We start from the raw sequence: 21,477 nt of genomic DNA on the forward strand, positions 1-21,477 counted from the left end.
TCTCCTCCAGTGCGCTGGGGCCTGTGCAGGACTGCTTTGCCGCTTGCCTGCTACCAGTCTACCTCACCAGTGTCTTTGGCTTCTTTTGCAGGTGGAAATAAAGGCTGGTGAAGGAGCAGGGCCTTGGGCACAAGGGGCGACTGTCAAGGTACCCTGCGTGCTTGCGTGTGTGCGTGCGCGCGCGCGCGCGTGTCTATGTGTGTGTACACACATGTGTGTACATGGGCGCGCGTGGAGGGGGTGAAGTGTTTGGATTGGATATAAAGGGTCTCCTCTGGCGATCCCTTAATCTCCGTGTGTGTGTGTGTGTGTGTGTGTGTGTGTGTGTGTGTAGAAGCAGCTGAGGGGGAGGGGCGGCGGGAGTGTGGGCGGCCAATGAATTCTCAGGCCTGTGTGGGTTTTGTTTGGATTCTTTTTGCTTTCTCAGCTGGATGGTTTGGGTGCAGTTGGGGTTTGGTTGTTTAACTCTGTGTGTGTGTGTGTGTGTGTGTGTGTGTGTGTGTGTGTTAAAGACATGCAACCTACTCTCCACCCCTGCCTCTGGAAATCTCTGGAGAATGGCCCTGGCACTGTTGGTTTGCATCCAATCTGCAGAAATCCCCGGGGTGTGTGCGTCGCAGGGAGGGAGGGGGTGAAAGACAGTAAGGGGGAGGGAGAATTGCACTCCTGAGTCTGAGCTGATAGGGTGTCATTAGTCATGCTGCTGTCACCATGGAGATGGCTGGAAAGAGGAGAGGAGGTGGTGGGGGTGAGGATATTTTGGGTAGGGTGGGGGCTGATGCAACATCATGGCTGGGAAGCCAGCGGGTGTCTGCTGTTATTCTGTGCCACTTGGTGTCTGGGAGACTGGGAAGGCAGTGTTCCCAGGTGTAGGGGAAGCAGAGAAAGGGGCTCTGACCCATTCCAGGTGGGTTTTCAGAGGGTGGAGCGGTGCATTTGGTAGGGGGAATGGAGAGTCTGGGGAGAATCTGACCACTAAGAAGCCATGACTAATCCTTCTAGGCTGGCAAGGACCAGATCAGTAGAGTTCCTTCAGTTTCTCCCGCTTTCCAGGGCTGGGGGCCCCCTGTCTTGAGTTTGTTATTACTCAGTAGTGACCTCTGGCCTGGGAAGTGGGGGACTGGGACAGGAAAACAGTGTGGCTGTCTCTTGAGCAGAGACCAGGAGTGAGTGTGGGAAAGGTGGGCAGACAGACCCAGTGGGGCTCCCCCTTGCATAGAGGAAACCCGGAGCCTGGTTGCTTAGGTAGCAGGTGGGCGAGCTGTGAGTGTCCCAGCATGCTCTCAGTCTTTCCTGCAGAGCTGCCTCCTGCTTCCTGGGAAAGCTGTGGGAAGCTTTGAGGAGGTGCTGGAAATGGCACTCTGCCACCTCACTGTCTGGGTGGTGACGCTTGACAGGGTGGGGCTCTGCTTCTTCCTGTGTGGGTTGGGGGTTCCTAGGCTAGTTTACAAGGTGGATCTGAAGCCTGTTATTCCCTGGCCTCTTCCCAAGGAACTGCTTAGGGGAAGGACATGGATTTTGCTTCAGAAACAGTTTGTTGGGGAGAAGAGCCAGGTGACCTCAGCTCTCTGAGGGGGCTGGCATGCCTTGGTGAAGTTGGGGGTTGTTGGTAGTCACCTGGGAGGGACTGCGGAGACCCGCGGTACTGATACTGTTTGTGCACGGGCTTCCGGGAGAGCTGTGAGCTCACGTTGGCTCACTTTTGCTCCTGCTGTCTTTTCTTGGGAGCCAGAACCCACAGCTTCCCACCTCCGCTTCCCTTGGCCACCCGCTGCTGACTGGGGGAGTTGTCACTGGGTACTCTGTCTCAAAAGTGTGCACACTGGGAATGTTAAGATCATGAGGCGAACTCTTCTGTCCCCCAACTCCAATGAAAGCAGGACAAAGGATGGAGGCAGATGGGATCAGGGAGGGGTAGCGCTCTCCTCCGTACCTGCCCCCTGCCTGCCTGCCTGCCTGCCTGCTGTGGTGTTGGCTCTCCTGCAGACCTGCTTCCTTGCACTCTGCTAGGGTGCTCCCTCCTTCTACCACCTGTTGTGCTGCCCTGGATCTGGTGAAGATCTTTTGGAGGCTTCCAGCCTAGTACCCCAGCTGCAGTGTTAGGAAAATCAAGGGCTTCCCCTTCCCTGGGCACAAGAGCTCCATTCCTCCTGCTCCGAGCTTGTATCTGTGCTTGTTTGTGCCGAGTTGCCTGCCTGTGAACCATGGCTTCCTTCCAGCGTTGATGCCACTAGAATCAGGTCTGAGCCCCTGTTTTGTCCCTATTTTTTCTACACATTGGATTTTCTTAGGTGGCCTGTTGGGGGTGAGAGAGTTTTGCCCAATATGTTATCAGGTCATGGTAGAAGAGCTCCTCCTATGGTCAGGATAAAGGGAGTGTGTGTGCATGTGTGTATGTGTACAAGTTCCCACAGGTCGGGCACGGGAGGGGCAAGCCCCAAGGGTGAATAGTGTCTAGCAGCCAGAAGAAATAATGCATGTCTCGTTGTATGCTAAGTGCTGCCAGGAATATCCTGATGCGTGGGTGTGCACAGTGCCTGGCACGGCCACAAAGCTGCGTTTGATGAATGCAAGTTGTTGGTTTACTGTATATTACGCTTTATGTCATTTACCCGTGATATCCCAGGGAATATGTCATAGCATAGTCTCCTGTTGCTGCCTTCTCACCCCAGCAGCCTGGACAGAAGAGAGTGGCCAGTGCCGAGAGTCCCAGGCTGCCCTGTGTTGGGGCTCCCACGCTCTGCCTCATGGGAGCACTCCACTGGATAAGGATGTCTGGAAACTATTTTGGTACTGGGCCCAGGATCTCTGCCTTCTGCCTTTCTTTTGACTATTTCAGAAATACCCTGTTAAGGATCTGCTTCTTGACTCTATGCATACTCTTGATCACCCCTGTCTGTTCTTTTCTGCCTGCGCCTCAGCTCTTTGGAAGGTCAGGGAATCCCCTTCTCTGAGGTCACTTACAGGCAGCAGTGAGGTTGAAAACAGGTGGACCTGTCATGCTGGAGCAGGAAAGGAACCAGCAAAGAGGATGGCAGGTTTGAGTTGGAATGGAGAGATTACTTCCCATGCTTGGAGGAGCCAGCGTTAACCACAGAGCTCAGTTCTGCCTCTTTGGAGACCCCTGTCCATCACAATGCAGGAACCTGGGACTGCATTCTGAGACCACCATGATGGCCTGTTGTCCTTTTGCTGGGCTTGTGAGGAGCGGGGTCTTGGGTGTTCATCTGCTTTTAGCTACAGATGGCCACTTCCACTAGAAATGGGCTTTGTGGTTTTGCCAGGTTCCCTCCCATACCCTGGAGGCTGTGGCAAGTGGTTTGGCTGGCTGGGGGGTCAGAGCTGGGAATATGTCAGAGGCTTTGTTTTGGCTCAGCTTTTGGGTCTCCCAATCCTCTTAAGACCCCTTCCATCCCTGACCTCTTGGGGTTTTGGCCTCATTTCCTCCCACATCCAGACATTTGGCAGTCAGCAGGACTCCCTGTTCGCAGCATCTCAGTGGCTTCTGAGGAGGTGGTGACTTTCGGGCTAATCTAGACTGGGCAAACAGGACAGGGATGGCTTGCATGAGTAAAACCCGTAGCTTACAGTGCTAGCCAGGACCCTGTCCTCATCCCTGCCTACTTTTATCTCCCATTCTTTGTCTCTCACTATTGGCTGAGCATTCACATGTCCCAGTACTAAGTACAAAATTGGAAAATAAAAGTTACTATTCAAGCCTTACAAAGCCAATAGACGTAAGAGATGTGACTTAATTACTTCAGTCGTAGGTGAGGAAACCAGCATTGCCCGTGTTTCCATGCAGTTAATATGTTTGAGCTCCACGGTGTTTGGGGCACATGAACTTTGCACACACCACAGACAGAACCTCTCACCTCATGTGTGCTTGGATGTATTAGGCTTTCTTTTTGGCTTATCGAACCTGGGGGCTTGGAATGAAGAGTCAACATGGCAGCCTTATTGTTAAGGTTAGTGCTTCCAGGATCTGTGGTGATGTGTTAGGGTCCTGTGTTCTGAAATGGATAAGGAGGAAAGAACTTGGTTTTGAGATGCAGAGAAAGCTAGGTAAAATACTGTGCCCAGGCTGTCCGTGTGAATTTGAAACTACTTCCAGTTCATCAGGCGCGAGAGTCTCCTGACTGTGGTGGTGCACACCTTTAATCCCAGCATTTGAGAGACACAGACAGGTGAATTGCTTGAGTTGAGACCAGCCTAGTCTGTATCGTAAGTTCCAGGAAGCCAGGGCTACATAGTAAGACTTTATCTGAAAAAGTTTGGGTTCTAGAACGGGAATAATGTGGTTTAGTCGAAGAGCATTTGCCATTGACTCTCGCTCCAACACTGCCAAAAAAGAACAGAAAAGGTCACCTTGTAAGCACTTATCTGCATATAGTGATGTGTGCCTGTAATCTCACAATTGAGAAGTGGATGCTAGCCTCGACTGTGTAGCTAGGTTGAGGCTAGAGTGGGCAATATCAGACCCTATCTTTAAAAAAAAAAAATAAAGTTCGGGCCTTTATAGACTTTGCTGCCTAACTAGCTGAGAGCAACAAGTAGCCGAGTTTCTTTCTTACTTGGATCTTGGGCTTTGCCGTTAACTGGGAGAGTCCCTGGCCTTCGTTTCTTCTGTACAGCAGAGGGTTTGCCTTCCAAAGTTAGTTGTTCTCAAACTAAATCTAGAAACAGACCAGATTGTCTTTTTAGGTTTTCTTCCTTTTTTTTTAATTTCTAAGACTGGGTTCTGCTTTGTAGAGTTAGCCAACAACTTGTACGGTTTGTCTGGGGTGTTCATCCTAGCATCCCATGAGCTGTTGGCAGGGCGGTTCCCATGTGCTTGCTCTTAGATGTCCTGTAACTGACGGCTACTGTGTGTGTGATGCGGGACTGGGTTGGCCTGGACAGCAGTGTTTGAACTTGCTCCTGGCGGTGCACAGGGCTCTTGCTTGCGTGTCCACACCCTTTCTGGACAGTGCCTACTCACTCTTCCTCACACCACGTTTGTTGCAGAGTTTCTTAGAGCAGCCAGAAGACTTACTTGTACCTCAGATCCTGTAGATAGGCTCCTTCCTGCATGCCCATGAGCCCCTGAAGGGTGTGCCCACCCCCACCCCTTTGTGTGGATGTGTGCCTATTCCTGGAGACCAAATTCAACCTCATACATGCAGGGAAACCATCTACTATAATATCCTCAGGCCTCTTTTTGCCCAGGCTTTTAATTTATTCTGGAGCCCAGCAGGCCTTGAACCTTAGAATCTTTCTTTCTTAGTCTTCTGAGTAGCCAGAGATACAACCCTGTTTATCAGGTCCAACTTCATTTATGATTTTTAAAAAAGCTTAAGCTATCCTCTGTGGTGATGCTGAGGATTGGACTTAGGACTTAGTGTGCAAGCGTTCTACCACTGACATCTTCAGGCCTTCCTAACCTAGAGGTGCAGCCCTTTCCTCTCAGGCTGCTCTAGTCCTGTGATTGCTGTAAGGATGGACGCCCCAGTCATCTTGGTAGCTTGAGCTGAAGTGTCTTGGCCCTTCTTCCCCCAGCTGAGGCTCTTCAACTTTTTGTTTGCATTGTTAAACATTCAAGTAAAAATGTGAATTTTATCTTAGCTGCCTAGAGAAAAAGGGCCCAGATTGTCTTGCTGCAGAAATATTACTTAAGGGACCAAAATGCCGAGTATAGGAGGATTAGGGTCTAAGCAAATCCTGGCTGTGTCTGGCCAGGAACTCGTATGCCCTTGGTGCTTAAGTAATTGGATTTCTGAGCCCCGCCCCCACACTCCTTCATGAGTAATCCTGACCTCATGAGCTCTGCTTGGAAACAAAGGCACTGAGAGGGTTTGCAGCTTGTCTCTATCAGCGAGCTCCCCAGCTCTGCCCTGGCGACTGACTTTCCCACCTCTGCAGCATCCCCTGCCCTCTCTCAAATGCTTATCCCAAAGGGACATTTTTTTCCCTGACCTGCAGGCTTTGTTCCCAGCGCTGCTAAACAGTTTACTAGAGGGACCAATGTCTGGCCTGTCGACTACCTTCCTGTCCCTCAGGGAGGTTCCATCTCAGATCCTGCTAACTGCTCTGCAGAAGGGGACAAGCAGGGAGGGCAGACACACCTGTCACAGGCAGAGGTCGTGAGAAGGCCTGTGGGCGGAGAATCTGCTCTGACTGCAAACCTTGGGAGTATTCCTTAGACCAAGTCAGGTCTGCTGGCTTGACCAGGGTGCAGAGAGTTCTCTCTGACCCTCCTGGTCCTAGAGAGGGGAGACTAGGTCTTCAAAATATGAGTCATTGGTTTCCTGTCCCCCAGCTTCTAGGTTAATGGATTTTTGGTGGAGCTGGAGATGTTCCTGTCCACATTAAAATATCTATGTTTTATATAATATAAATATATATGATGTCTATACATATATAATCTTAAAGGGTCTAAGCCATAGTTGGTTCTGGAGCCAAACATGATCATGGCCTAGGAGCACAGGTTTAGGTAACCCCAAATTCTGTGGCCCAATGTGGTAACTGTTCCATAAAGTTCTTTCTACAAACTGAGCAAAGCCATAAATCAGAAAGCTTTACAAATGTACTGGTGGGAGCAGCAGACAGGCTGCAGTGAGGTGGGGAATCTCTGCTGCAGGTCTAGGTGCTATCTGATTACATTCTTGGGTTTGGAGCTTGATGGAAGCTGTTGAAATCGTGTATTCCTAAAGAATGTCCCTAGTAGTCAGAGGATGTTCAGTCACAGAGGAGGTCAGTAAATGGCTATTTAGGGGCTAGGGTGGCTCAAGATACTTTAGCAATGGACCTGCAACATTTCCAAACTCAACCGCCTTTGAAGTGTTCTAATCAGTCAGGCTGATAGAGTGCGCAGTGTAGATATGGTTTCTTTCTTCATGTCACATGCCCAAGAGCTGTCCCTCTGGTTTTCTCCACGTTTCTCTAGCCTACTCTTCTCTTCTCCGCACTAGGACATTCTTTAGGGCCTCAGCCCACCCTTGTCCCCACTGCTCATGCTTTAAGCATTGCTCTCTCCCTAGTCTGAGCACGTTTTGTGACATGACCAGGATTCCTTGGATCAGAATCATCTAAAAAGAGTACTGTGGACTGCCTGGCCAAGATAACCATATGTTGGGTCACACTTATGGTTATGGGTATTCTGTAACTTACAAGTATGGGTATTCTGTAACTTATGGGTATGGGTATTCTATAACTTACGGATATGGGTATTCTATAACTTATGGGTATGGGTATTCTATAACTTATGGGTATGGGTATTCTATAACTTATGGGTATGGGTATTCTATAACTTACGGGTATGGGTATTCTATAACTTACAATATGAGTATTCTATAACTTACATGTATGGGTATTCTATAACTTACGGGTATGGGTATTCTATAACTTACAATATGGGTATTCTATTCTTATGGGTATGGGTATTCCAGACTGAGATAGACAGAAGAACGTGGCATGGGGTCCCAGATAATAGTGCTGGAAGGTCTCCGTAGGTGACCATGTGGGTTCTCCCTCCTTACTGGCCTCATCCCACATCTCTGAATCTAGTCTTATCCCGTGGTGGAGCTCTCTCTGCTGACCTCTGCCCTATGGCCTTTCCTTTTGTTATTTTTCACTGGTTTCCTGTTTTCTAGCTGTGGGCTTCCAGAGGCATCATTTGGCCTCTGGGTAGTAGTTAGGGCTTAGCTCTGGGGTTGTGTGGTTGCCGTGGCGTGTGTCTTGGGGCTGTCCTGGCAAGGAAACCAGTCTGAACTCCTTGGCTAGGAGCCAGAACCCAGGGTTCTGTGTCCAGCGTCATTGGCCCTAAAGTCATTTAGGAAGACTGGTGTGTTCCACATTTGCGTGCCCAGGACTACACACACGTGCACTTGCATGCATGCGCACGCTCGCGTCCACAGTTATCAGAATGATACCTTTGTTTCCCACTAGCTCTCCGACTGAGATCTGGGGAAGTGGGATAAGGAGGAGGAGCTGGGTGGGTGCCAGGACGCTCCGTCCCTAAACACTCCCACCCCAGCTTCCACAACAGGCAGGGCCTTGCTTCAGCTTGTCTTCAGAGTCTGCAGCAGCCAGTCCCTCTGGTTTAACAAGTTCAGCAGCTCTTGGCCCCTGCTGCATTTTAGAATGATCTGAGCAGCTCTTCAAAGAGGGGATGTTGGTGTTAGTGTCTGGGCTCCGGATACTCTGATGTTGGCGGAGTGGAGCAGACCCAGGCGCTTCTTGAGGCTCTCCTGATGGTTAGAATATGAAGTCGGGCTTGAGAGCAGTTGCCTCAGTCAGTTTGGCCCTGCGTGTTTCCCAAACCTGTGGGTTGCACCCAAATGATAGGAGTCTGGGAAAGTTAAGATCAGATCATCAGACACTTTGTACAGGATTGAATGTCCAGTCCCATGAGACTGATCTCTGAGCTTAGCGATTATTAAAGTGTGATGTTTAGAAGGAGGCTCTGGAGCAGATCATGGAAATGGAATTTTCTCATCTCAGCCTTTAATTTTTAAAATCTTTTTTTTTTCAGTCTGTATGTGTATTCTCGTTTTTGAAGGTGCGCATGCATGTGTGTGCGTGTGTATGGAGGCTGGAGGCTTACTCTGGTTGTCGTCTTCAGTCTGCCTCTCCTTTTCATATTGAGTCAGAGCCCCTCCCTGGGACCTAGCGCTTGCTGGTCTGGCTCCATGGGTTCCCTCTCTGCTTCCAGAGTGCCAGCGTTGCGGGCAGGCATGGCATTTTACCTTTTAAGCTCTTAGCTGAAGTCTAGTACGTACGTAGGAAGAGAAGCATGTTGTGTACAGTGTGGCAGATTCTCACAAACACACCTTATGTAATCAACATCTGGCTCTAGAAATGACTCTTGCCCCGTTCAAAGTGTTCAGAGTTTCTGTGGCACCTGGGCAAAGTCAGGGTGTGCCATAGTGTGGCAATATATGCTGGCTTTGGGCCTGGAGGGTTTTAACTTGGCCTCTGCCAGGAATACCTTTAAACACCTTCACAGACCTGTGTGCTTACCCCGGCACACGTAGGTGTCTTGGCCACATTAGTTCGCTTTCCACCTGGGTATTTATGCTGCTGCTGATCCCCAATCTTGACTTAATAAAGAGTATATCCTTTCCTGGCCCTTTATTCTATTTCTTAAAAATTATACCAATAACAATTATTCTTTGGAAAAACTAGAGGGTGGCAGGGGAGGGAATTTGCTGACAACCTTACCTGGAGTACCTGTAGAGACCTTGTTCTCCAGCCCGTGTCCCAGTGTGGTGTGGGGTGACAACTTGCCCCTGGTCATTTATGAGCACACTGCCCATACCGGGGTGAACACAAGGGTAAGCTGTTCATAGTTCTGCCCATTAGTTCTAGTGGTGAGTCTGGGTCAGCCGAGGTAGCCAGGATAAACTGGGCCAAGAGCTTGACACAGGAGCTGATGTTTCATGTTGGACAGGGCTGGGAGGAATGTGTCCTGTGTTATGTGTTTGCTTGAGAACATCTTTCTCTTTAGTGGTAGTGTTTCCCTTCTTGCGTTACTATGAATGACTAGGGTTTTGCCCCTAAGCATGGTGGTGTAGTTCCTGAGGTCTCGGGGTTATGGGATTTCTTTCTATGTCATGTGAAGAAGTGCTCTCGTTCCACTTGAATTTCTCCCGTGAGAAGTGGTTAATTTTGTCTATTGAGCATGGCTTGAAGATCACATAGTTTTCTTCTCTTGTCTTTTTTTCCTTTTTTTTTTTTTTTTTTTTTTTTTTTTTTTTTTTTTTTTTTTTTTTTTTTTTTTTTTTTTTTGCAGTAAGATGACTGTTAACACTCTGATTTGCTTACATTGTGAGATTAACTTGTAGCTGTTGTGTTTCATTATTAGGTATTGGTAATAGACAGTAACTTCATACAGTGTATGGGGAAGTTTTTTATACATTGGTACACTTTTAAGTAATATAGCTGAAATAATTCCATTCTTGTAGGATTTGAAAACATGTCAGGAAACCATGCGGTTTGGTATTTTTTCCTTGGAGTCGTACGAACTGCCCTTGCTCCACAAGGTCTCCCTGGCATCTTGAGAGACGGATGTTAGCTTTCTTTTCTTTGTCCTGTGCCTGTTGATATAAAACATTTACCAGGTATTTCTGTCAGTGATATATTTTTTAAATTATTCACATAATGTATATGCAGTTAACTGCATTTTATTTCTTCCATACTATGATTTTTTTCACTCTCTGCTTTTTTTTTGTTTAGATTTGTATTATGTTTGTATTTTGCCTGTATGTAAGGACATGCTCCATGTATGTACCTGGTGTTCTCCAAGATCAGAGGAAGGCATTGAATCCTTGAACTAGAGTCCTGGATGGTTGTGAGGCACCATGAGGGTGCTGGATGCTTTTTCAAGATCGAGTGCTCTCAACTACCAAGTTATCTCTCCAGCCCCATTTTTGAAATGTTTTTATTAGCAAGGGCGAGGGGGCGTGTCAAGATCTGTCTGTGTAGCTCTCTCTGAACTCTCTTGGAACTCTCTGTGAAGACCAGGATGGCCTTGAACTCACAGAGATCCACCTGCCTCAGCCTCCTGTGTGCTGGGATTTAGGCGTGCCCCTGTGCCCAGAGAGATGCATCTTTCTACCTGAGCCTCCTGGGTTTCTGCCAGAGCTTTGAGGTTTCCCTGGGTCTGTGTACACATTCTGCACCATCATTGCAGTTGTGAGTGAGGTTTCCCCACCCCGCTGCTTCCCACTGTAGTGCTAGTGATTGGACCGGACCTCTCCGCTCCCAGGCAGGCTCCGTAAGGCTGAGCTACACCCTTAGCCACTGTGGGGCTTTTGTTGCTTTGTGTGAGTGTGTGTGGTCCACTCACCTGGGTGCGCTCCTGTAGAGGCCAGGGGATAATATATCAGCTGTCCTATTGCTCTCTTACTCCCTTGACACAGGGGAGGCTGGCAGTCAGCAGACCCCAACAGTCTTCTGTACACCACACAGCGCTGGGGCGAGAGGCATGCATGGCCACGCCTAGCTTTTTTGTGTGGGTGCTGGGGAGTTCATCGCAGGCCTTCATGCTTGCAGAGCGAACACTTCCCTGCTGAGCCATCTCCTCAGTCCCAGCTCTTAGGCATTTAGCTCACTGCTGAAGGCACATTGGAGATGCCTGTTTTATATCAGCTGTCTGTAGTACCTTCCTGTCTCTCTGTCCCTCTGTGGCAGTACTGTAGTACTTGGGTCTAGGTTCCTTGTGGTAGGGTGCCCATCAATTTCACATCCCCAGCACCTGGCACAAAGCCTAGCATGCAGTAAATGCTTTTAATAAATGCTTGTGGGATCAAATTGGTGAGAGAGACAGTGAGCTTCACATCTTCAAAGTCTGTTGCCTGGGCCACGGCCAGGAGTGGAGCCTGAAGCAGCTCTGGCTCCAAGCCTGGAGGCTGGGATCTGGGTAACAGATGGGGCATCCTTCCCTCCTTGTCCTGGGTAATTTTCCCACAGGAGACTTCAGGGAGGAGTCTACGCCTCATAATTACCCATAATGACCAGTAACCCTCTTGTCACTCCCCGATCAGGGCTAATCGTGGGGAGACCTGTGATGTCTGTTCCCAGATGCCTACAGGTAGCGCAGAACCTACTGGTCCTCCGCTGGCTGCAGAGGAGGCGATTTTCTGGGGTAGGAAGCCAAGCTTGGGAGGCTGCTGGCCAGGTGTGCTCCCAGCTCTGTGTGCAGGAACCTTGGTCAGGGCGGTATCTTACTTCCTGCTGGTCTGTTCCAGAGCCTGTGTCCCCCCCCCCCCCATGGTTCTGAGACCAAATGTCTGCCTGTCAGTATGCTAGTCTTTCCCATGGTCATTGTTTTTTAAGCTTCTATTGGGAATCAGGAAATGGGAAACCTTTTTTATCTCTCTCTCTTTTTCATTTGTATGTGCTCATGTGGCCTGGTTTGTGGAGGTTAGGGGACAACTGGACAGGTCGGTTCTCTCATTCTATGATGTGGGATCCTGGGGGTTGAACTCAGATCATCAGGCTTGGCAGCAAGTACTCTTTCCCAAGTGAGTAATCTCGCCAGTCTGGGTAGACACAGTTTCTTCATGTGACTGTACTGGAATGCTTCTCTGTCCCTTGCCTTGCTAGTTGGTGAGATTCAGTCCTCAGGTCCTGGTTTCTGTTGTCCCGAGAGCTAAGGTGATGGAGATACTGCCCTTGCCTAGCGATGCTAGGTTGCCTGTGGTTCATGAACAAAGGACTCTTTAGGGGCCTACATAGAGCCTGCAGTCTCAGATAGATGGGAGCTTCCATTGCTGTGAAGCCAGGGTCAGGATGTCTGTCCTGATGTGCAGAAGGTGGAGTTGGGGTTAGAGACGTGAACAGGTCCTCTATTCCTCTGCTCGGGCTGTACTTCCTGTGTCTGGGATAGCACTTTAACCATTGTCTGGGAGGCCCTTTCTTCTTGTCCACTGATCTCTCTGGCAGGGCAGCAGACTTAGGTTTCTCCAGCTCTTTTGCTCCTCTGTTTTAAATTTTCGGGACCAGCTGAAAGCAAGAGTACACCAGGAATGCTGGGGTTTGGGGAAAGAGCCCCCACCCTATTCTGTCTGTGAGCACCTTGCTCCATCTCCATGCCCACCTGAGTGGGCGAGATGCTGTGTGCCAGGCGGCCCCAGAGGGTCTTATCCTGGCAGCCACTGCTGCATTCCTGCCAGCCCTGGAGGTGCTGATCCCTCGGGGAGCAGGGCAGAAACTGACAGATGAACCTCAGTGAACCTGTGGAGTTGATCCAAATGCTTGCTCCTGGGCAAACCACGTTCCGACAGAGGCGCTGTGGTGCTGGGCCGCTCTGGATGGGTCTTGCTTCTACCCTTACCTGTCTGTGCACTTCTTACCCCACTGCCCTCTGCCATCTGGAACCTTCCCTCATCTGTGCTCGTCTTCGCTGGGTCGTGGAAGGAGGCTCTCAGGGCAGTTCCAGTTGAATGGGTCCCCTCACTGTCGGTAGGAAGCTGACTCCTATGCCCCTGAGAGTTTGAGAAACAGGTGGCCTGGGAGCTGACTTGTGAAACACGCGCATACGTAGGAGGGTAAGTGTGAAAGCTGTCACACTTGAGATCCGGCCAAACTCTGGAAATAGTTCAAAGGTTTTGCTGTTGTTTGTTGTAAAGAATGTAAATTTATTGCAGAAAAGAAAAGTCCAGGAAGAGGAAAGCTATCCTGATTTTTCCCCATTTATAACTCATTAATATTTTGGTCTTTCTAGAACAATATTTTTTCATTTTAATGTCTTTATTGAAATTTTTTACATTACCAAAGTCATACATGTTTGCTGTATGTACTGTTTTGTAATGGGATAAAATGATATAAAAAAAGTCTGCTTTTTTCCCCCTACATTGAGTTGGGATATATATATATATGTGTGTGTGTGTGTGTGTGTCTGTGTGTGTGTATGTATGTATGTATATAAATATATATGTATATATATTATTTGTGAATAGGTTTTTTGCTTATTTTTATTTTGTGATGATTTTTATAAATAAGAGACCTTCATGTATTGTTGGTATCAACTTTTTACCTCAGGAAAATATAGAAACTTTTTTTTTTTTGTTTTTGTATTTGTTTTTCAAGACAGGGTTTCTCTGTATGGTTTTGGAGCCTGTCCTGGAACTTGCTCTGTAGACCAGGCTGGTCTTGAACTCACAAAGATCCACCTGCCCTATTGTGGAGGGAGGGAAGGAGTCTTACAGCCAGAGGACCGTTCCCTGTTTCTACACAACGCTCAACTGTGACACAGGTGGCCCCTTCCTTCTCTGTTGCTCACATACCAATCCTGGGCGCGAGGAAGACATGAGACCTGGTGGAGGGGCCTGTCTGTTAAAGAACCCTTTGTCACTGGCAGCCTGTGACTTTGACCACTGGCCTTTTTCTTTATATAATGCAGGAAATGTAACCTCATCTCAGAGACTGGAAGGCCTTTTAGGATCACCTGTTAGCTTGCCTACTTTTAAGAATGTGCAATTTCAGCATAATTTTAGTTTCCAAAAAGTTAGAGGAAGACTATAAAGAACTCTTTTCATCGCATTTCCTCCCCTCTCCTCTCTCCTCTGTGCTGGCATTGAACCAGCTTCTTCATAGTGTTGAGCATGTGCTGCAGTACCGGGTTCACATGCCTGGCCTGTTTCTCCGTAGTTTTTGAGTGATTGGAAACAAGCAGCAGAAGCCCTGGTGTCTTCTGAAATCACGTCAACCGCCAGAGCTGTGGGGTCTGGAGAGATGGTTCAGTGGTTACAGGCACTGAGTGCTCTCGTGGAGGACCTGGGTTGGATTTGCTGCACCCGCATCGCGGCTCACTGCTGCAGGTGATCTGAGTCTTTCTTCTGCTGTCCCCAGGCACCTGCATGCATGTAGTACACAGACAAAACATTCATGCTCTTAAGAAATAATAAGGAGTGTGACTGAAGCCGCCTGTGAATCTGCAGAGCCCACACTGGTGTCGGTGCCATTCCTGTCGAAGACATTTTGGCCCATCACAAACCATGTTCCCAGTCCTGGTTTTTTGATTTTTTTTTTTTTTTAATCTAAGTTGCTTAGGCTGTCCTCAGACTTGAATTTATGATCTTTTTTCTTGCCTTAGGCTTCCCAAGTGGCTGGGTACAGGTATAAGCCTGTATCAGCAGGCCTGAATTTTATTTTCAGATTTTTTTTTTGAGACAGGGTCTCACTGTGTAGTCCAGGCTGTCCTGAACTTGATCTGTACACCAGGCTGGCCTCAAACAGAGTTCCAGCTGCCTTTGCCTCCCAAGAACTAGGATTAAAAACGAGCGCCACCACCACTGGCTTTGACTTTCATATTTTTTCTTTAAGTGTCCTTTCATCTAGATTGTTTTTCCTTTTAAAAGTTCTTTTTAGCTTAAGTACGAACCACCTGATCTTGTCTCATCATTGAAGGGCAGTGGAGTTGGTCCTGGTTGGCACTTGGGTGGAAGGAGTTGTTTTGTTTTTAAGTATATAATAATGCTGATAAAGAATAGGGGCCCGGCTCAGTAAATGGCTTGCTCTGGGGCTGTGTAAGTGGAGCAGAGGTAGGGATTGGCTCCCTGTACTGGGGCCTAGAGTCTGGGTCACCAGCTAAAGTCCACAGGTAGAGGGGTGGGGCAGGACCAGCCCCAGGAACTGCCTTCCCTGTTCTTGCCTTCTGCCCATCTGTCTGCAGTGCCAGGCCGCACCCCTTCCCTGGCTGACTTGGTGTTGGCTTGGGATCAAGGCTGAAGCTTGGGAGGGGAGGACTTTAAAACTCTAGTGTCCCCCGAAAGTGGTGCTGGGGACAAAATCTCCACCCTAAGCCGGTGCAGTTGTCCTTCCCAGAGGAGGAACACCCTCGAGTTAGGGCTGGACTTTGAGCCACACTCCTCCCCAGCCCCGTGGTTTGGGGCCTCTAGTCAGGGACCTGTTCTCCCTCACCTGAGAAATCTGTCTGAGCGCTGCCTTGGGCTTACCTGCTCCGCCCTCCTTCGCGACTTCCTCCGGGTGCAGGACCCCTGCAGCGGTACATTTGCATTACAAAAGGTCAGTGGCAGTCGACCCTCGGGTTCTCTTGCTGCAGCTCTCACCTAGGTGGGGGGGTGTTAAAAAAAAAAAAAAGAAAGAAAGCAGTTTGTAGGTTTTTTCAGCGAATGATCACCCTCACTTTCTTGTACACACCCCTGCTGAGAGGGCTTTCTCCCTTCAAAGCCCTGTGGTGAGCTGTGAGGAGGTTTATCTTTGGTCGGAAAGGAGCCTTCCTCTGGGCCCCTGGGGTGGGGCGGGAAAAGCCTTGGAGTTGAAATCACTTTTTTTTTTCTGGCGCTCCAGCCTGTCTTTCTGCTGTTGCTGTTCCCGCACTTGTGATTGTGAGCTGTTCCTGCACTTGTGATTGTGAGCTCACCCTTACAGCAGATGCCCCCTCCAAGTCCTCTTCCTCCAAGTTCTGCTCCTCTAAGTCCTCCCTGCTCCTTGAGCTGGCGCTCTGTTTCTGCTTTGCCTTACAGCCTCTTATGGAATTGGAAAGAAAGGCTTTTGTCTAAAGGCGTTTGCACACACACACACACACACACACACACACACGCATGCACACGAGTGTGCATATGGGAGTCAGGATAATCCCTGGAGTTGGTTCTCTTCTTCTACCCTGTGGGTTGAATTGCCAGGCTTAGTGGCAGGTGCTTTTTACCCACTGAGTCATCTGCTGGCCTGACTTTTTTTTTTTTAATTTTACTTTTATTGAGATAAAATTCCTGTAACGTGAAACTGAACCATTTAAACTACACAGTTTAGTGAGTAGGTTTTAGTATGTTCAGAGTGTACACGTCATATTGCTTTCTTTCATAGGTATCATACCTCACCCCCAAAGAGACCCTGCAGATACAGTCCTCAGCTCCCTGGACTCACCTAGCCCTCTTAGTCTCCGTCCTCCACTAATGATGCTCTCCTGTGGATTTGCCTAATCTAGACATTTTTATATAGATGGAGTCATAAAGTGTGTGACCTTTTGTGTCCCTCATTTTTATGCTGCGTGTTTTCAAGGTCTGCCTGTGTATAACAGTTCACAATTGAGACTATCTCGTTGGATGGCCAGCCCACATTCTGTTTGCCCATTCCGCAGTGGGTGTCTCAGACCTGTTTCCCAAGCAGTGCCTTGCAGGCCTCCTTAGTGTCAGACCCTGGCACTGTTGTCCCCGCTCCAGTCTTGAAGGGCAATTTTCTCCAAGGCTTGCTAATGCCACAGCGTCTGAGCTGTCATTGAATGAGGTGAGCCACGCACTAAGCTGAGAGAAGCCCCACCTGTTGTCAGGGTTGCTTCCTACAGTGTCTGCGGCCAGTTTCAGTTTCCCCACAGCCCACCTGGACGGTCAGTGTGTGCTTGAGGATATGGCACCCCAGGACATGTCTAGAGATTGAACCACGGGCTCTGCGCATGCTGTGGTATTTGAGGGAGAGGGGGAAGTACCAGAGGCAGGGTTCTTAAATAGTTTAGAAAATATGCAAAGCTTTATGGCATGTTAAGGAGAAATTTAATGTTTAAAAAAAAACACTGGATATACTCAGTGGTCCCAATTTTTTAAATTAAATGTATGCTGTATTAATCTATTGTAAACTCCTAACTAAATTTTAAAAAAGGCACCAAATCCAACCCGGGCATTCTCAGTCTCCCCGTGTCAGCCCTTCTTTCCACCTGACAGTGAGGGAAGCCTCCCGTTCTACAGCCCCCAACAACTTCACGGGACTGTTTCTCCTCTTCTCCTTCTCTGTGTCCTCACTTTATTCCCCAGACTTGTGCACCGGAGTTTTCCTGGCTCTGCAATGAGTTTAGCATGAGCCTTTGATATTCTCCCAGCTGCCACACGTAAAGCAGATTCACTCAGAGACAAGTCCAGGGTCCGTCGCCCTTTCCTTACGTATTCAAAGCCAGAGTACGTGGACGTAGGCATGTGCGCTCCTACACATTTTAGTGACAGAGATGCAGTGTGGGTGTAAGACATTGAAGTAGCTACCAACGCCAGTCCATGAGACAAGGACCCTGCTCTGTGGCCACAGTATTCCCAGTGCCTCACAGCAATGCTGACTGTATCGAAGAGATGAATGGTTTTACTTCTGTATGGCTAGATGGAGGCGATGTTTTAATGGGCTGGTTGCACTCATAGGTGGAGTTTTGTTCGTGGGGGGGGGGCTGCGGCAGCTATGTTTTAACCTCTGACATTCAGTTTTTTGTACGCATGGTTCGATGTCATAACTCGCATAACATAGGGTGTTCTGCTAGCTTCATCCGTCTTTTCCCTTGGTATTTAAGGGTTTCAGTAATTTATCTCAGTGTTCTGTTCATAGCGAACCAGCTTTCACTAATCTGTAGAAAAGACGTTTTAGAATGCGGATCTTAAAACCTAAGTTCCTAGGACCCCACACCCAGCTTTTTTATGTGGATTCTAGCAACCAGAGGTGCTATGCAAGCACTGGACCAACTGGATCTGTCTCTTCAGCCCTCCTCTACCTTCCTGGAAAAATATGGCTCCATTTGAGTCCTTGAGAAAGGAATACGCAGGGGAGCAAGCTCTTTGAGAAGATGAGAGAGACGAAGTATATTAGTAACTCGTCTGCAGCTGGGGGAGTTTGTTCTCCCAAAGAATTATAATTGGATAGCAGGGAGGGGTAGGCATCAAGGAGGCTGTGGCTTCCACATTGCTGCTGTTGATGTTGGAGTCGACTTTAATACCACTCGCCAATTTTGAGCTTGGTTAGTTTGTGCCTCGTTTGGCTTGTCTGCCAAGACTGATGTGGAGCCGGATGCACTGAAGGGTTACATTTAAGCCGGAATTGCTTGCTTTGTGCGTGCAGTTTGTACCTTCCGTCAAAACTGTTAGCTTCTTGCTTTTCTTCCTCAACCCTAGTTTCTCTGACTTTCCTGAATCCCCTGGGTTAGTCATGAGGCCATTCACCTAGGCTGACTCTGTCAGGGGACTGTGGTGGTAGCAATGTTTGTTTGCTGGTTTCCTGAGCCTTTTAAGAAAGCTTTCGGGGGTAGGAGGTGGTGGAGAGGCTGGCTGTGAGCAGAACTAGGCAGGACCTCACTAAGCCGTGGGTGCGCCAACCCAAGGACGTGCACTGTAGGGCTGGCCCGAGGGCCTAGTGGCCAGGAGTGCAGGCTGTATGCCTCTGTGTGTGTATGTGCCTGTGTGTGTGTATTTTTGCACAGCAGGGATGCAGAGGAGTCCAGTTGTGCCTGAGAGCCACCCTGACAGCCTGGCCTGGCCATAGTGAGCTGGAGACTTTGCCTTCTACTAGTCCTTTGATGTGGTTGGCTGTGTTTCCTCCATACTGGCTGGAGGCTGTGGCTTAGTAGGGCCCCCACAGCTGGGGGCTCTGCCAGGCACTGCAGCAGGTTGGGGTTTGAAGTTGGCAGCCATGGAACCCATGGCTCATGGGTGAAGGTTTCGGATTCCTTCCAGGGCACTCTTCATTTCCCAGACACTCTTGGTTTCTTACTGGAGTCGTGGATGAGAGACCAGTTTGTAGCAACAGAAACTGCACGAAAAGAGCCCGCAAGCCCTGTCTCTGAGCTTCCCTTTATGTTCATAGACTTGTACATGGTGTTTGCCCTCCTAAAGAAAAGTCAAGTATGATAAGCTGAGCAAGAACATTTTCTTCATGCTCACTCTGATGCACGTGAATGCACGTCATACATGCAGTGATGAGTAATTTTAAAAAGGAAGTTTACTATACACACTCACCGGAGTCGAGCACTTTTCCTGTGTGTGTGCCTGCAGTGTCAGATCTGTTGTGCTGTGCACTGTTAAAGGGATGGAGTTAATAAATCAGGCAGCGTTTTGAGTTGTTTTCTGCCACCCCCGCCCCCGAGAGTCTTCACTTCTCCATCAGGAGAACACCCTAAGGATGGGGGTGTGTAGCTCAGTTGGTAGAGTGCTTGCCCACATCCAGGAAGCCTTGGGCTCAATAGCCAGCACATGCTCATTGTCCATGCCTGCGCAAGGTGGTGACAGAAGATCAGAAGTTCAAGGTCATATTCCTGACAGAAGATCAGAAGTTCAAGGTCATATTCCGTTCACAGAGAGTTTGAGGCTGGTTTGGTCTTCAGGAGACCCTATCTTTATCAGTTAATCTGTAGGGAACATGGGCATTCTGAAGTGTCATTGTTTTCACTGAACAATTCCTGTGTTTTTATATTTTATAGTTTCTATTATCACCTTAAATGACATATCAACAAATGAAGTGTCATAATTTTTCTTGTACACTAGTATGTATGCACCATATGTCAGACAGATGAAGCTGCTTGCCTGCATGTTTTCTTCTAGTCCATCCCTGTCTTTGCCTCGGACACCCAACCATTGCCTTGAATTCAATGTCATCTTTCCTTTGGTGATGTTCTCATGCATTTGTGTTCCCTTATGTTTAACTTTGCTTATTTAGTAGAAATCTTTAGAATCTTTAGAATAGATATACATATATATGCACATATACACACACATGTTTTTTTGAAGGTTAGTCTTTGTATTTTTCTTTCATTTGAGACAGGGTCTTACTATGTCATGCAGTCTGGCTGTGGACTCAAGAAAACTGGGAAAGGCGTGCATCACAGTGCCCAGCATAAGGCCAGTTCTTTGTGTAGGAGAGCAATGTGTGCGTGCTCTCTCTCCCCCTTCCTTCTTCCCTCCCTCCCTCCCCCCTCCTTGCATGTGGATGTCAGAGAATAGCTTACACGGCTCAAATCTCTCCTGCCAGCTCTGCCGTGTGGATTCCAGGGACAGCGCTCAGGTTGTCAGCCTGGTGGCAGGTGCCTTCATCCACTGAACCTGCTCATCCTTCCCCACTTTTCCTAATTCATCATAGTCTGTGAGGTCCTTCCCCAGTCCCGTGCTTGGTTATTCCCACTGCTGCTGCCGGCTCTTCTGGTTCATGGTTGGTGCATGTGTGAATTGTGGACATGCTGCCTCTGGCGTGCGTGTACGTGGTTTCTCTGGAACTGGAACTACAGGGCCACAGGACGTGTATTTGACATTAAACATAGTCCAAAGATGTTTCCAGAATGATCGTCCTCTGGCCTTTTTGCTAGTGCTGTCAGGAGGAGCTGCCGCAGAACCCCATGGTTAGTGCTAAACTAACACCCCCTTTTGTGGTACTTGTTACATGCCTTTCTGTGCTGCTGTGGGCACACGCCATGTGTTTAATCCTCAGCATGACTTTGTGAGGATAGATGGTATTATTCTCCCATCAATTTACAAAACTACAGAGATTGCTTAAAACTACACACTTCGTATGTGGTGGTGACAAGAATCTCACTGTGTTATGTTTTGTTTGAGTCAGTCTTGCTATATATGTAGCTCAGGCTAGCCTCAAAGTTCAAACCTTCCTGATTCAGGTTATGAGTGTTGGGATCACAGATTTGCACCACCACACCTGGCATCCATATTTAACCATATTTAACTTTTTATTGTTTTGTTTTGTTTTGTTTTGTTTTGGCTTTTCAAGACAGGGTTTCTCTGTGTAACTTTGGAACCTGTCCTGGACTCACTCTGTAGAGCAGGCTGGCCTCGAACTCAAAGAGGCCTTGCCTCTGCCTCCCGAGTGCTGGGATTAAAGGCGTGTGCCATCACCACCCAGCTTTAACTTCTAGTTTTTATCTATGTGTATGAGTGTTCTCCCTGCATGTGTGTACCGTGTGTATGCCTGGTACCTGAGAACAGAAGAGGGTTAAGATCCCCTGGAACTGGAGTTACAGATGTGAACAGCCATGTGGGTGCTGGGAATAGAGCCTGGGTCCTCTTAAAGAGCAGCCAGTGCTCTTAACCTCTGAACCATCTCTCCAGCTGCGTGTGTGTGTGTGTGTGTGTGTGCTTCTGTAGTGAGTACTTTTCTTGTTAATTCCCCATTTACTTTCCATGAAGATAAACTGAACACTTTAAAACCACTCCTGTGCTTCTGGACCACTCAGGTTGTTCGTAGTTCTTTTCTGTTAATGCGTATGGAAGCTATCTTGGCGTTTGT

The 21,477-nt window shown here is 48.4% G+C and overlaps 1 protein-coding gene across 6 annotated transcripts in view; it reads left to right on the forward strand.

Moving 5' to 3' along the window:
• Tet3 (tet methylcytosine dioxygenase 3) overlaps positions 1-21,477 on the forward strand; it is a 105,701-nt gene that overhangs the window by 16,429 nt on the left and 67,795 nt on the right. For 5 of the 6 annotated variants that reach the window (XM_050164883.1, XM_050164881.1, XM_050164880.1 and 2 more), the window contains one exon: positions 92-148. The exons of the other annotated variant lie outside the window; for it this stretch is intronic. In XM_050164883.1, coding sequence (XP_050020840.1) covers positions 92-148 — 57 coding nt within the window. The remainder of the gene's footprint in view (positions 1-91; positions 149-21,477) is intronic. 6 annotated transcript variants of the gene reach the window in all.

The sequence above is a fragment of the Alexandromys fortis genome, unplaced genomic scaffold, assembly GCF_014885135.2.
Source record: "Alexandromys fortis isolate MF-2015 unplaced genomic scaffold, M_Fortis_MF-2015_v1.1 scaffold_138, whole genome shotgun sequence".
Taxonomy (NCBI): domain Eukaryota; kingdom Metazoa; phylum Chordata; class Mammalia; order Rodentia; family Cricetidae; genus Alexandromys; species Alexandromys fortis.